Raw genomic sequence first — 16,439 nt, 5'->3', positions numbered from 1 at the left:
GCTCTGTGACTGTGACCTTCAAGTTCCATGGCTATCTTGAGACATATTCTTTATTCTGCAAACAATGTATTTGTGGGAAAAGTCTGACCATGGTCCACTATAAATATAGGTGATGTTGTCCTTTAAAAAACTGTAACCAAAAGTAAATGCCTAAAAGATGGAGAGGTGGTAGGACTGATCTTCTGACTGCTACATCTTGCCTTTTGCAATATTTGTCACAGGCAAGACAATAAAATATACAGTACATGTTGGCCCCTACAAACCATGTAGAGGTGAGTCCCCAAGGTACTGGGGCTCAAACACATTTAATCAGTGACAATAACTGGGTTCCAATCAACATTTACCTGTGCCTTTGATTCCAAAGAGACATTTCTAAAGATATTCCATTTCACAGACAACAATCATGGGTAATCAAACATTTCCAGCAGGGAAAAACAACCAACAAAGTACATTTTATATTTCAAGTTTACTTGTGAAAATTAATACAAGAACTATATTTGGATGGAAATTATGAAGTTATTCATTTATGTCCACTTCCAGATGGGTGTTTAAATTTGAATCTATCATGAATAAAATATTAGCTTCTTCAAGAAAATGACCTTAGCCCTGAGAAAATTCTAAACTAGAAAATAGAAAATGGTTTGACAATATTGCTTAAAACATTTGTTATTAAAACCATGTAAATGTATGTACATTAAAAACAAAAATTAATAAGATATGTACAAAACACCAAATAGGAATAATTACTTCTACAATCAAAAAGATTTTCCAAAAACTATAATAATCTCAGAGCTGCCTAGTTTTATAAAATCCAGCTGGTAGATGAAAGGATTTTGGGTCAACTGAACTACAACCATGTCAATTAAACTCTTGGTGGCAAAGTGTGGGGTATAACAACCACAGGCTTGTTGGAGCACTGAGGCCCATGTACCAACACCAAGGTGTCTGTCACTATATATAATATACAATGGTCAATGTTTTATTATCTTCCTACCATTTTTTATATGCTGGGTAATGTACTTTTCAGGGAGGCTAAACTGATTTTAATTGTGTAATTCTTACCTGCTACTACTGCATTGCTTACCTTTCCCAGTATGCCAAGTCACCAGTCTAAGCTAAATATTCACTCCTTCAATCAGTAACTGGCTGATTCCTTAGCTATAGCCAACAGACAAAACATCATACACTTTTGACTTAGACATAAACTACAGGACATCATTGTAGGCTTGGAGGAGAGAACCATTGCAATATTTGCAGGTATTACATGGTTACAATTAGTTTCATTACTGCATTGCCACATTTTATAGTCAGAAGGGAGGCTGATAACCTCAAAAACAAGTACTTACCCTTCCTGTAAGAGTGTTTCCTACTGTAATCTGTTAGATGACTTTGTCACATGCTGTGCTTTCACAACTGTACCCAAGGAATAAATGCCTTCACTATGGTGTACCAAAGAATAAAGGTAAAAGGATGAAATGGTAGAGATTGCCAGAATGTGACTTCCATGACATCAGCCAAAGAGGAGCAATTCAAGAAGGCCCAAGATGTAGCAAGAGCCCTAACTTCATAGGCTTTAATTCTCACCCAAAAAATATCCTTACAGCGAGAGACCGATAAGCTCTCTTGATAGTGAATACAATCCACTTGGCAATGGTGGCCACTGAAATATCATAGAAATCCTTGAGTGGGAGAAAGAGATGATTCAGACCTTTTTTTTTTATAAAGAAAACAGATTAAAACTTGAAACCTTAACAGGGCAATGAGACATTTGTGATTATCCCCAGCAAAGATATGACTGAGACTGGGAATCTCAAAAGGAACAGGTCCTATGGAAGGTAGCCAATTCTTAGCTGGTTAGAGAAACGGAATCACAGTTACTCATACCACTGAACCATAAACAATCTTTATACACAGCCAGGGCATGGATTCCACTCCTTCTTGCTGATGCTAAGGTGAAAATTGTCTTACAGGTAAAGTTCCCAATGGAAGCTTCACTCAAAGGTTCATAAGGTCCAAAGAACACATGAAAGGTTTAATAATTGACATGAATGAGTGAGAAAGGTACCCATCTCTTAAGCTCAAAATACAAGACAAGATATAAAAGGTGAGGATTTGTCCCAAAGGCAGATAAGAATCTCTTTCCTTGGAAAGGAAGGGAAGAAAGTCTGCAACTGCAATTAAAGAGTCAGATATGATCAGCACATTTCCTACTGCACCAATTAGAGAAGATCCTAAACTCTGCATTGTTAACATGGAAGTAGATGTCCTCCTAGCCCGAGTGATGCAGTTAGCAATCTTGCTGAAAACTGATCTTGACCAAACAATCATTCAAGACAGGCCAAGCATGAAGATTGAAAATTTGTGGACCTCCAGTGGGTTGCTTTCCACCCCTCATCACCTTGGTAAACAGCCTGGGGACAGAGGCGAGGATGAATGAATGAGCCTTATTTCAACACCAAAAAGATCCACAAATAGAAACCAGGCATTGGTCATTTGCTGCCCACTTGACTGCACCAGCTGTGTTAAGGATGTGCACCTTTTCCCTTAGAAGAAACAATTCAGAGTGGAAAAATAAGATGGGGGGTCTCTGAAAGGGAAGGGGGTTCTCAGAAATGCAGTTGGTTACCATCCTTTAAGGGGGAAAGAACATCACCCCTGGTGAGAAAGGACCATTCTCCCTTGTCTCCATCCTGGGAAGGGAGGAAAAAAATGGATTATTTTGCTTGGTAACCAGGCAGGGATGGGTTTTACCATTTTACCAGGTAGCGCGGTTTCTCTCACATGTATGCACACATGCACAGACAGAGGTAAAAAGTGGAACCTCATTAATCCTGATTATTGAATCATGCATAATTATTTTACGATGTCAAATTATATGCATGTACATATAGTTGCTAGCTGCATGTAATGAATATTCAATTATGGTTGAAATAAATTAATGAATATGTGTACATCAATTGACTTTTTTCCCCATCTCATTATATGCATTTATACATACATGCCAACGGATATCTGGAATGGCAGCTTTTGAGTGATCTTTGTGCTGGCAAATCTTTTTTATGTTATTTCTACTCATCTACATTTGCTTGTTGGTGTTGCCATAACGATATAAAAAAATAAGTACAATGAATACAAACTGATATCTTGCAGTTAAATGTGTCATGGTAAACTAATGAAATGCAGCGATTTTGAAAAGTCAAATTTTATAATTTGTATAGCTGCTTATGAGCCTATAATTGATATTGCATTTTATTGTGAAATAAAGCCCTATACTGTCAGGGCTAAAATCAATAAACTGTGATTGTTATAATCTGTAAACTAGACTTAATGACAAAAAATGTATTAATCATATGTTATGTTAAAAAAAGTGTGGATGGCTTCATTCTCGTGTTTTTATTTAATTATTAACACCCCAGTTGGCGAATAGTAAACACCTACATTGTTTATGCAATCACTGGTAGCAATACAGTCATGATGCTTGACGTATTTCCATACACATTATCATATGATCAATTTACTTTAACGTGCCACAAGAATTTCACCAATCAGAAAGTGATAAACTGACACACCTCCAAATATTCATAGGTGAATTTGTTATCTGACTGTATTTTCATGCATAATTCTTCAAGCTTTCTTTTTGTTGGATAGATTATTTCTGGATTATTGAGGCAAGTTTTACTGAGAATTAAACACTTTCGTTCCTTATTTTGATTTCCAGATCTGCAAGTCAGATTTCTGGATTAACGGAGCAAATTAATGTTTAGGAATTCAATTGCTTTAACTAGTCTGGAAAGCAAGGTTTCCAAATAAATGGAGTCTGGATTAATGAGGCTGTATAAGGGATGTACAGGTAGGCAAATTTGCACAGGTCTGGGTACCTAGCCTGGCTGTGTATTTCCAGGTAGTTTAAAACCCAGCTGGTTCCAGGTACCCTTCCATCCGTTGATTAAACAGAAACATAGGTAAGGTGGGATGCTGACCTGATATTCATCCCTAGCTGGGCAAGCTTTACCCAATGGGGACATCCCCAGATGAAGAGGCAGAAAATGAACCTTGTAAAGGGGTTTTAAGTGCTGCAACTTTCAGAAGTCCCACACTGCATCTGCACACATGCAACAAATAGGACATACATCTGTCGGTGCACATTCAGTACATGACAGACATGTGGGGCCCACAATCACCCACACCTTGTGATATATTTGTGCTGAAAAAGACAAACTGACATTTTAACTGGGAACCCACAAAAAGGTAGATAATCCTTATTCTGACATTTGAATTAAGAAGGAAGAACAATTTATAGAAGCACCTCTATTTTCAGCAGGGTGCAAAAACTCTGTAAATTTGTCAAATTTAGCAAGCTCTTTTCAATTCTTGGCTTCTAATTACTATCTGGAGAGAATATATAACTTGGACTGGGGACTTTGCATCCTAGAAAAGGTTGTTGTTGTTGTTGTGGGGTTTAACGCCATTCTTCAGCACACGATAGGCCTTACATGGCGGCCAGTATTACTGGTGGAGGAAGAACCCTGGAAAACCCCAGAAAGAACCACCAACCCTCGAGAAGCTACTGGCAAGCTTTCTCACATACCCACATTGGCCGAATCCGAGACTCGAACCTACGCAGACAGAGGTGAGATGGCAGTGATCCGTAACGGAGAGCGCTTTAGACCACTCGGCCACTCGGGGCCCCCCTAGAAAAGGTAAGCAATGCAATAGTAGCAGATAATGTTTATTGGCTAATTAAATTTTCTGTAAATATTTGAGGTTTAAAATACCAAGGGTTAAAATCCAAGAAGAGTCCTTTGGAGGGACTGACACTTTACTGGCCCAAAATAATTTCTAAGAATTCAAGATAAAACCTTTTATACCCTTACTGTCATTTGTTGAAACTATCTCTGAAAATTATAATAATTTTGACCATTCTGATTTAGGACCAAGCAGACATTATTAGAAGTCTTTGGTGGAAACCCCTGTGTTTATATTACCATTCATTCAGAGCAATGATACCAAGACTTTCAGACTTTCAAAATATCCACCATAGAAGCCATTTTTGAGGTTGACTGGCATCATTTTAATTTAGAACCAACTAGATAAAAGATGTTTCTGGTGGAACCCCATGTCGATATGACTTTCCATCAAATAGCAATACCAATATTTTCAAGATAGCATTCATAATGGCAGCTAGAATAACAGCATTTTCATTTAGACTAAGACCCAATCAGAAACCACGAGATGTCAATGGGTGAAAACCTCTTGTCAATGTGACTACCAATCGAAGAGTAGTGATAAGATTTTCAAGATGGCCATTGGCAGTGTATTGTGGGCCAGATTAATGTCATTTTCATCTGGGACCAACTAGTCGTCATAAAAAGTCTTCAGAGGAAACCCCCATGTCAATATGTCTTTCCATTCAGTATGAGTAGTAATAACATGATTTTCAAGATGGCAGCCATGGTGACCAAAATGGATGTCAGATCGAAACCATTTTCATTTATAACCAACTAGGCATCATAAGAATTCTTCTGGTGAAAACATCATGACTTTCTGTTGTTGTTGTGATTTGGATTTTTAACGTAACTTTTAACAATTTTTCAGTCATATCGCTACGATGTCTGCAATGTGGCAGTAATAATAGTGATGTCTAGCACTGGGGCATCATGCCGCAGACATGTAGCATGATGTCCCACCCAGTCACATTATCCTGACACCAGGCCGACCAGTCCTAACACTAACCTCTTAATGCTGAGCGCCAAGCGAGGCAGCTGTTAGTACCATTTTTGTAAGTCTATGGTATGACTCGGCTGGGGTTCGAACCCACGACCTCCTGCATCCGAGGCAGACGCTCTAACCACTAGGCCACCAGAGCAGTTCCATCATGACTTTCTGTTCAGGAGGCACAAGATGTTGAAGATGGCTGACATGGTGGCCATATTGTATGCCAGATCAGCACTATTTTCAATTAGGACAAAGTAGATATTAGTGAAAACCCCATGTTGATATAACCAGCCACTCAGAAGAAGTAACAATAACAAGATTTTCAAGATGGCTTCTGTTTCAGCCTTATTGGATGTCTGAGTGGCACCATTTTCAATTAGGACCAACTAGACATCAAAGAAGTATTTATGCTGAAAACCCCATGTTGGTCATATTGGCACTACTTTCATTTAAGAACTAGACACCCTAGAAAATCTTTTAGTGACAACCCCATGTTGATATGACCATCTATTCAGAGGTTCAGTAACAAGATTTTCAAGATGGATGCTATGTTCAAAATGGCACTGTTTGCATTTTAGGAACAACAAGACATCATACCAAATTTTCTGGTGAGAACCCCATGTTGATATGACTTTCTATTCAGAAGGTGTAATAGCAACAATATAATAAAGATGGATGCCATGACATCCATATTGCAACATTTTCATATAAGACCAACTAGACATCACAAGAAGCAGACCTGCCTACACTGACGAGTCAGTCTCATTAAGGCAGTTGATTTTTTTCCGTAAGATTGACCACTTTTCAGTAAGGTGCAGCAAAATATCAATAACTGCCATTGTAAAGCTGGAAAATGTAATTAAAAGTATGACGCATCAACGACAAACATTATGTTCAACTGAAAAAGTTTCTAAAGTACCCGTAGATTTTTTTTAACCACTAGTACAGTTGCACAAACTCTAGTTCCAAACCCAATGCAGCTCAATCGCTTGTTGCTATCTCACAACTTGACATATTTCTTGGAAATTCTTTTCCATTTCACATGACGACGGCAATCATATCTCCCGCCATGAGACATACTCAAATTGGAACATGAAGTTCAATAAACGTAATTATGTCCTTTCCAGCTTTTATTCACAAGAATCTGAATACTCCTTTTTATTCTTCTGTGTTGATTATTAACACTTTTCTAGAAGCTTATTTTCCCTTTCGTCTTAAACATGTATCCCTTTCTGGACGCCATTTTTAAAAATTATATAATCAACAGTTTGATCATGCAGACAATTCGCATGAACAAATAGGTGCAATTTAAAGCGTCTGGGGTGCTGCTGTAAAGTTAGTCTGGTTCCCTGACTAATTTCATTAATTCTAAGATGAAATCCAGATCCTAATAAAACACAGATGTACCAACTATCCGGATTTTTCAGTAACAATCATTTTTCTGTAGTTTTTGCTAGTATGCTGTAAGTCCATATTTTAGGGGTAATTTTCGTTAAGACTTACGGCAAAATCGTAAGAGTCTGTAGAAGTCTTTATGGGAGAACTCCAGGTTGGTATAATTACTGATTCTTCTGGAGAAGTGATTATATTTTCAAGATGGATGTTGTGGATGGCATATTGGACGTGCAAACAGCACCATTTTCATTTACAACCAACTAGATCCACATTCTGCTTGAAACAAACTCTATCAAAATTACAGCATCTTTGCATGTATCAACCACGAACCCTCTACAAACAGCAAAGACCCATACATAACACTGTATTATGTACTGGCAGATCTATTAGGATCTATGATGTTCATCTGAAATCATACAGAGAATGAACAGTGTATACCCTGACCTGCTGCTGACTTATAGTAACTGTAGATCTTACTCCACCCTGTTTGCTGATTTTACATGAATAAATATGTAAATATACACTAGCCTAATGCATCATTTACATAATCTACTTATAGTTGTTTTTAGAAATCTATGTGAATGATATCTGTTGATGCATCAAAGAACAGTTGAAAGGGACTGATGCTCCACTGGCTGAATTGAATTTCCATAAATCCAAAAGAAGGCCACTTTTTCTTTTCAATTTGATATGAAACATACTTCTGAACATAGCTGAGCTACTATGTTCATAAAATACCTACAAATGCAAGAAGAAATTCTTTGCCATGGTTACTGGTCTTTGACCTGATATCATGGAAGGATAATCATTCAACTTACCTCAACTTCAAGATAAGCCCATGTGCAAAGTTTGGTTAAATCTGTAATTAATATTTTGGAGGAAAAAATTTTTATACAAAATTGGCACCATTCGAAGTATTCATCAGTTATATTCACAAACTGGATTTGATAAAACTATTCATACTGGTTGTGTTGTCAAGCATGTACAGCTAAACCCCAATCAAGACATATGACCTTTAAATGAATGTCAGTGTTGACAATCACAAGCATGTACAGCTAAAACCCAGTCAAGACATATGACCTTTAAATGAATGTCAGAGTGTTGACTATCATCTTGTTCAATGGATACAAAGTCTGGTCAAAATTCACGGTTTTTAATCTTCATGAAGTTCAAAAATGATTTTAAAAAGTTTCAAAACTCCTTCACAAAAGAGCAGATATACTGGTAGTCAGATCTACACCACTGTCGTTCAGGACCAAATAAACAATGCAAAAAGGTATCTCTTTGAAAACATCATGCCAATGCCATCATTCATGCAACTTAAGTTATATAATTTATTTTCAAGATGGCCAGGTGCCAGGTTCACATCAACACCATTTTTATTCCAACTCAACCACATATTGCTATAATAGTGTTTTCGTTAAAAACTTGTGCTAATAAGACTATCAATTCAGAAGATGCAATCATAAGATTTTAAGGCTCACTGTCAAAGCAGCCATTTTGGAAGTCAGATCAGCATGACTTCAATTTCAGAATATATATCAAGAATAAAAGGTCCATTTTGTTGTAAATGTCGCTATAGCCATCCTTTAGGGGGAAAAAGCCATTGCAAATGGAGGCATATTAAGATTGCAAATTTGTGGCACTTGGTAACAGTGAATAGCAGTTGGTATAATCCTATGTGGGGTGAGAGCTTCAGTGGTCATGTACTAATGTCACTGCATCATAGAAAAAAGAAAAATGTGTTTAAATTGAATAACAGAAATGGTGTATAAGAAGTCCATTCAGATGTTTGAGCCAATGTAACCTTGTAGAAAAGATCAAATTTTTAAGTAAATTATGTTTCTCTGAGAATACTTACCCAATGACATTACTTTAGGAATATTAGCCTTCCTACCTCTAACATATCCAGCCCTACTAAGAGACAAAAAACTTCTTTTTCTCTTGCATAGACAAAGGGCAATAGCTCGTGCACATTACTTCCCCTTACTACCACCAGATTTCGCAAGTTTCTAACTGAGCTAATGAGGTTGCTCCCATGGTGGGGTGGTTGGGAGGGTATTTAAGTAATGTGATTGGATAAGTATTCTCAGAGAAACATAATTTACTTATACACCGGCTTTCTCCTTCAAATACGTCCCACAATCACATTACGTTAGGAGAAAGGTAATAGACGGAGTTATGTTCAGCATACAACCTCTACCTCAGATATCCTTCATGGGAATGATGGCTGGATTCCCATGTGAACGATAACCTGTTCTCCTAATTACATAAAGAACACAGCTCAGGGTCACTTGATCTTTGATCCCTACATATGATCAAGAAGATAATTACTTAACTCTTACCCATAAAATTTCACTGGTGAATGTAGCAAACCTGACAGGTTGTGTTGATTGTTTAATTGGGTTTGGTGGTCGTCTTGGTTGCTGCCAATGGACCTACAAGATACAAGGTTTGCCTATGTGAGATAAAAACTCAAGAATGATGACCCTATGTGCCAGCCAACAGCTTCTATTATATCTTTGATAGAAACTTTAGGTTTGAATACGAGGCTCAGAGATTGCCCTAATATCATGAGCAGTAATCTTCATGAGGTGACTCTGATCTTGTGAGACTTCCGAGAATGTTGAGCATATAACCCATTTCAGCCACAAAGCATGGGCTTCTGGGGCGATATTCTGCTTCCCAGCTTGCACCGAAGATGCGTTTGTATGTGCCATGACTTGTCTCTGTGTATTTCTAGTACCTGAGCATGTGAACAGGATCTTGCATGGCAGCTGCTCTCAACTTGTCTATGGAAGACAGCAAACAAATGAGAACTCTTTGATTACTGACAGACGGTTACCTATTTAAAGCTACAAAGCCTGGTAGAGTAAAGATGACCACTGAACCATCAGGTCTGAACTGAAGACAGTTCGGGTCGACAGAAAGGGCATGTAGCTCGCTTACCCTGCATGCAGAAGCATCAGGAAACATGTTTTATATGATAGCAACTTCAGTGAAGTATGGACTAGAGGCTTGAATTTATTTGAATTAAGCCATGTTAAAACCCAGGAGATTCTATTTTGGAAACAGTGAGGGATTTTGGTTGATTGAAATCAAAATTGGCTAAATGATCTAAAAGGTCTTTATCATGCCCAATATCATGTCTATCAAGATGCTGGAATGTGTCCAATATCATGGAGCGGTAGCCTTTGATATTAATTGAAGCCAACTGTTTCTCTTTGAAGAGCCAGAGAAAAAAAATTGGCCTGTTGAGGGATTGAGGCTCTCAGAGGGGACATGTTATTGCAATAACTCTCTCACTGAAATCCTAGTCCTGTTGGAAACAGGCTCAATGTATTTCAACATCCTGATTACCCAAACATGAGGAAGTTGTACTAGGTTCAGTTTGTGTATAAACTCCATACCCAGATAGACAAAAAGCTGTGATGGATGGAGATCAGACTTGTGCAGGTTCAGAAGAAAGCCAAGGTGATCTGAATGTGAGAGATCATTTCTGCCTTAGAGTAGAATAGAACTTACCATGTTTCTGGAGGATGTTGTGCAGGTATACTGCCATTGTTGTAGATGAAGTTGACTGGAGCTGGGTGTCATGATGTAATCCATAACCTTGGTAAAAACCCATGGGCAGATGTTGAGGTCACAGGGTAGGACACTGAACTGGTAACTGTGTCAGAGACATTTCTGTGACACGGGGTGGATAGGGACATAAAAAATAGGCTTAGGTCAGATCGGGACTGATGGCATACAAGTCCCTTCAGATGGAGAAACAGACTGATCTCACCATCTCCATCTTGAATTCTGATGGTGCAATGAATTGGTTGAGGTGACTCAAGGTGATGATCAGTCTCAACTCGTTTTCCAAATAAGAAACAGTTCTTAACAAAACCCTGGCAACTGTGCCATTTGCACAATCTCCACCACCTCTTTTTTGATGAGTGACAGTATCTCCTGTTGGAGAAAGACTACCTTAACACAATCTGGATAAACGAAATCCAAAGCCAATCCAAAATGACCACACAATTGTTCTGAGGAAATAGTGAGATACAGTGAGCCTGAGATTACAGCAGTTACCTGCCCACAGGTAGGCTGTCTGCAGGTGGTGGGCAGAGTAGGTCAGTGTTAACAGTTAGGAAGCTTGCAGATGTAGAAATTTAGTTGCTTACTGCCTCTGTATGGTTGCCTCCTAGTTTGGTTTAACTATTGTCTCCTTGCATTGTGACAGGATCTACATGGATTCCCATCTGATTGAAAAGATCCCTTGTCCTGAGGCTGCTTAAAGTCCTTCTGCATTGGCAGGTGCTGAATGTTTCCAAATGCCCTTGTGGGTTGAGCAGTGAGTTGGAAGGCAGTTTCTAAGCCATCTGCCTCTGAACTTCTTCAATTGTACCTCCAAAAAGCAGCAGTGACCCAAACGGGGTCCTCCATAAAGCCAGGATACGATGAGGCTTGAGCGACATGAACCACTGACATGTCACATCATATCAGGTCTAAGCTGGCTGAAGCAGTCAATGCATTGACCATGGTATGGTGAGCTCACCGGTTAATAACTCTAGTAATCCTGTCACCTCCCCAGTGCTGTGATTGCCCGAGTTCTCCAGGAGTCGGAAAACTGCCAATGAGGACAATTTTACCACTGAAGTAGCAACTATGTTCCAAACTAGTTTTGATGTGGCATGGAACATATTTTTCTCCACTTTATAAAACAGTGGAGTGGGTTGGGAGATCAGTACTGAAGGTATCTGATTGAGTTTTATACCATCAAGATGACAATGTGCCTGGAACTTGGCTTTCTGAGAAGAAAGCCTCAGAGTTTACCAGGTCACCAATTGTACCCAAAAGCTGGGTCACCAATTCTACCTGAAAACTGGTCATTGATCTCCTTAATTCTAGCCGACTGGGAAAGGAGCCGGAGGGACGGTATCTCTTCCTCCTCATCGAGATCTACAGATTCTTTAACTTCACAGTCTTGAGAATCAGTAGGGGGCTGAGGGTATTCTGAAGTAACCAACACCATATAAATTTCCTTGACAGTTGCATTTTAGCCAAATTCACTCCATTCTATGGTTGGATCTGAATACGGCTATTTGAGGGAGCTTTGTCATACTCACTGTGTCAAGTCCCAATCTGAGTCTGCACAAAGCTCTGGATAAGTTCTCCCAGGTGGCATCAATGACTCAATTCCATCCTCTTTGAAAAAGTTCCTAACTCCCCTGTGTGGATGAGCAGTGAACATATGAAAGTCCAGCACTGCTTGCCAGTTTGCTTGGCGCATGGTCGGCCTGGATGCTGATGGTATAGAAGATGGTCCGGCCATCACCAGTACTGGTCACTCCAAGGGCCTGGCTGGACAGACAGATTTCTCATAAAATCTCCAGCATAATAAGGTATGATGCAAATGGTATGGCTAGATGGAAAGATCCCTCACTAAGATCCCAGTAAATCCATGATGACAAAGTCCTTAAAATGAAAAATCACTTAAAAAATTTGTCAGAATTTGTAAAAAGAATGCAAACAATCTGCAGCAGAATAATTATTTTACACAATAAATCCAAAAGAAGGTTGGATGAGCCAATTTGAACACAAAAATGGCTTGGATTGTTGGAAGTATATTGTACCATGTTATTAGTACAGCAGCAAAGCTGAAAACTAGGAACACCTGGAGGTAGTAATGGGCAAGAGTTATTATACACTGTCTACATGAGACAGAAAAAGAGGTTTTTCATCTTTTGGTGGGATAGATTTCTGAGGTAGCAGGCTAATAATCATAATATAATGTGATTGGGTAATGTATTTGAATGAGAAAGAAACCCCATTTGAAAACATGCTGCCAGTTGTAACAGTATGAGCACCATAACCCTTCCCTTGTGAGTTGAATGCATATTGTCTGCGTTCATGAAGAAAGAATAGTATGACATCACTAAAGCCCAGTAGGAATTCTTTTCAGACAATATTCAGGCCATTTCATTACAAGATGTTTTTGATGCAGCATCAAGTACCATTTGTTGACATTAGGAAACAACTTTAATTTCATAATTAAAGCCTGATTTTATTAATAAATACAACGCCAATTTCAGGCTGAAAAGATAAAATAACTAAAATCATTCTGCAATAGCTTTTTAAACAGTATTCCAAGAACAGCCTGATTGTATATGTATAGTAAAAAATACAAAAACTATTCTAAAAACTTTCCTAATCCATGTCAAGAATAAAACAATGTTCTAGAAATCTTAAAAGACTTGAAATTCCAAGTTCATTTCTTATGGAGCAGTTATCTGTACAACACTAATAAAAAAAAATGAAGAAAAAAATTACATAAAGAAAATAAATATTTGGTTATTTAGAAGCTAATCCGAGTCAGACAGAATGATGACATCATCTGGGGCTGAATAATTCTGAATAATGTCCATTTCTTCTTGGTCCATTTCCCAATCTAACTTTTGTTTTTTGACTGTTGGCTCTAAGAACCTGATCTTTGAATGTATCTTTATTTGGGATTCGATCTGAATGTCATGATCAGTTGAAATAGGCTTTGGATCCACTCTTTTTAGTCCAACCTGCTTTTTTTCTACAGCACTTAAGGACATTTTCTTCTTTCTTTTGATACCTCTGGAACTTGACAAAATTGGTGTCATAGGGATTGCACCATCATCATCATCGTCATTAATTACAATTGAGAAAGTGTCCCTTGTGATGGCTTTTGATGTTCCAGGTTTCACACTGTCTATTTTCTTCATTGACTCCTTCACTGCCGAAAGTGTTTGTTCAACATGAGAACTTGCCGAAGACTCTTCTACTAACGGCTTCTTTGTTGAACATATTTCCTGAGAATTTCCAAATATGCTATGCAAGTACGGTTTTATTGAAAGGTTATCTTTTTCATGCGACTGCCCTTGAGTGCTTATTTTATTATATGAATCTGTGGACCCTGAGAATTCTGGCAGCTCTTCATCTGATGACAGTGATTCGTTAGAATGTGCTGGAGATTTCTGCTCGGGGTCAGTCTCTTCTTGATCATTAACTAAAATTAAGAAAATCAAGTTTCAATTGAAGTGGAAATGTCAAGAAAAACGTGTTTTTAGTAGAACATGCAGTAAAATCAAGTTTCAATTTCACAATGTGAAATTTTTAAATTTTTTAATCCAGTTACAAAATTTATGAAACTTAAATTTCCCCCAAAGTTAAGAACCCAATGTTTTTCATGCAACCTTTTCTCAACATATTTCAAATTAAAAAAAACTGTAAATCCACAGCAAAAATCTGTCTCAATCCCCGAATTAACAAAATTCAGCATCTAATGAAGAAATGGTTTAAACATAATCTGTATTTGTGCCACCTTTTGAATCTAACAGAATCTTTAACAATTTCACAGGTTTCCAGAGGTTTGTTTCCTGTGGGTCTCACAACAATGATGAATAAAATATCATTTCAGACCTTGTTTTACTTAAAGCATATTGAAATTAAATGGGAATGACTTGATTCATGATAATGGAAGAGAGGAGGGTTTTCCAACAAGCTATTTAAATTTTTCTCAAGTGTACAATGCATTACAATCTTGCATCGCTCATTTATTACTCAGGTTTAATTAAGCACTGTCATTATTCATAGCCAATGTCTGGGCAGTTTTCAGCATGGTATTTTGGGCATGCCTCCTATCCATTGCATGCACATTTCCTTACAGAATATTACCAACAACAGTTTGCAGAAATGGAGCAAATCTATACAGAAATATTTTGTCGTGCCTGCCTTCATCTGTAACAAATATTCCTAATTTACCAGCCTACAAGATGACTTTGCAAATTGTATAATATCATCCATAATATACAAGTTGATGCTAAGTCTAAGATGAGGGCAGATCAATACTGTAGCTTCTTTTTCAATACAGTTTGCTGCATGCAGCATCACAAATTTTATCCTATCTGGAATGCAGTAAATTTTTAGGTCAGCATCATTAAATGTATATAAAAGACCCAATTCAAACAGCTATATTTTGAGCTATTAAAACAAAGTTTTGTTTAAAAGAATTGGGTACTTTTAGCAACATTCAATAACAATGGCCTAAAACTTTACTGACTTCAGATAGGATAAAGTTCATACTGCTGTGTGGAACAAAACTAGAGGAACATCTGCTTTCATGAAAATTAATGGTATTACGGTACGGTATTTCTGATTATCAATAATAGGGAAAGTGTATAAATGTTTCCCCTTAGTTTTATTTGAGAGAGAGAGAGAGAGAGAGAATGAGAGAGTGTGTATGTGTGTGTGTGAGAATAGGATTTTTAACATAGCTCTAACAATTTTTCAGTCATACCGCTACAACGTCTGCAGCATGGCAGTTTATAGTGATGTCCCAACCATCACATTATCCTGACACCAGGCTGACCAGTCCTAACACAAACCTCTTAATGCTGAGCACCTAGCAAGGCAGCTGTTTGTACCATTTCTGTAAGTCTTTGGTATGACTTGGCCAGGGATTGAACCCATGACCTCCCGCTTCCGAGGTGGACACTCTAACCAATAGGCCACTGGAGCGGTCTCAAGAGAGAGCATATGTTTTCAACTGCATTTTAATTATTGCACCTTAGGAAAAAAATACTACCCAATATGAAAGAGAAAAATTTAAATATTCAAGACATTTAAATCCATATAGACTCTATTATGGTTAATCTCAAGAATGACTATTTAGCATGTCATGTCATTTTCATTTTAAGTACAGACACCTCTCTATTTCCAAACAAGTAAGATTATCCTTTATCAGAAAATGCATGTAAACTTCCTGTAGTTAAACAGTATTCTAAGTGCCTGTAGGACTTGTCAAAAAACATCTAATCTGCCTGAGAAAATCTGGGTTACAATCAAACCTGTCAAATGCAGCCATCTATGGAAAAAAGGCAAAACTGGACATTATACACAGGTTCACCTTTTAAAATTTGTTTTTAAACAAACACAATATACCCCAAAAAATATTATTTATATCAATATTGTTTTATGAACACTATTCAACAAAATCATAAAACAGAGATATATTTTTTCGTAAATTAATGTTCCACACAAGATTACTGTATTCTGCTCACTTTAAAACAATGTATAAATGATAACATCACTGAATTAAAATGATCAGCAATCTTAGTTTTAAGTACAATGACAAAACAATAATTCTACTAGTAAATTACAGCTTACATGTGATTGTAAAACAGGAATGATTCTTTCATCAGTTAGGTGGTACAAGTTTCACTTAAAATAATATTGGGATAATCCAGCTCAACTGGCAGAGATCAAAATACAGTCGGCTTATGTGAGAAGCCTGTGATGAACAGAAAATCAAA

At 37.6% G+C, this 16,439-nt stretch overlaps 1 protein-coding gene and 1 long non-coding RNA gene across 3 annotated transcripts in view; both read right to left on the bottom strand.

Moving 5' to 3' along the window:
* Positions 1-451: 451 nt before the first annotated feature.
* Positions 452-12,784, bottom strand: LOC149778464 (uncharacterized). Its single transcript, XR_016415511.1, has 2 exons — positions 8,191-12,784; positions 452-8,123 (listed from the first exon to the last, which is right to left on the bottom strand). It is a non-coding gene; the product is annotated as an uncharacterized LOC149778464 (long non-coding RNA).
* Positions 12,785-12,787: 3 nt separating this feature from the next.
* Positions 12,788-16,439, bottom strand: part of LOC149778463 (uncharacterized) — a 42,948-nt gene continuing 39,296 nt past the window's right edge. For both annotated transcript variants that reach the window (XM_089939308.1, XM_089939309.1), the window contains exon 9: positions 12,788-14,134. In XM_089939308.1, the coding sequence (XP_089795434.1) occupies positions 13,461-14,134 (674 nt within the window). In that variant the 3' untranslated portion in view covers positions 12,788-13,460. The remainder of the gene's footprint in view (positions 14,135-16,439) is intronic.

This window comes from Sinohyriopsis cumingii, chromosome 17, assembly GCF_028554795.1.
Source record: "Sinohyriopsis cumingii isolate HCF-2022 chromosome 17, ASM2855479v2, whole genome shotgun sequence".
NCBI classification, from domain to species: domain Eukaryota; kingdom Metazoa; phylum Mollusca; class Bivalvia; order Unionida; family Unionidae; genus Sinohyriopsis; species Sinohyriopsis cumingii.
The sequence above is the reverse complement of the archived record's forward strand: the minus strand, read 5'-3'. Positions and strand labels throughout refer to the sequence as shown.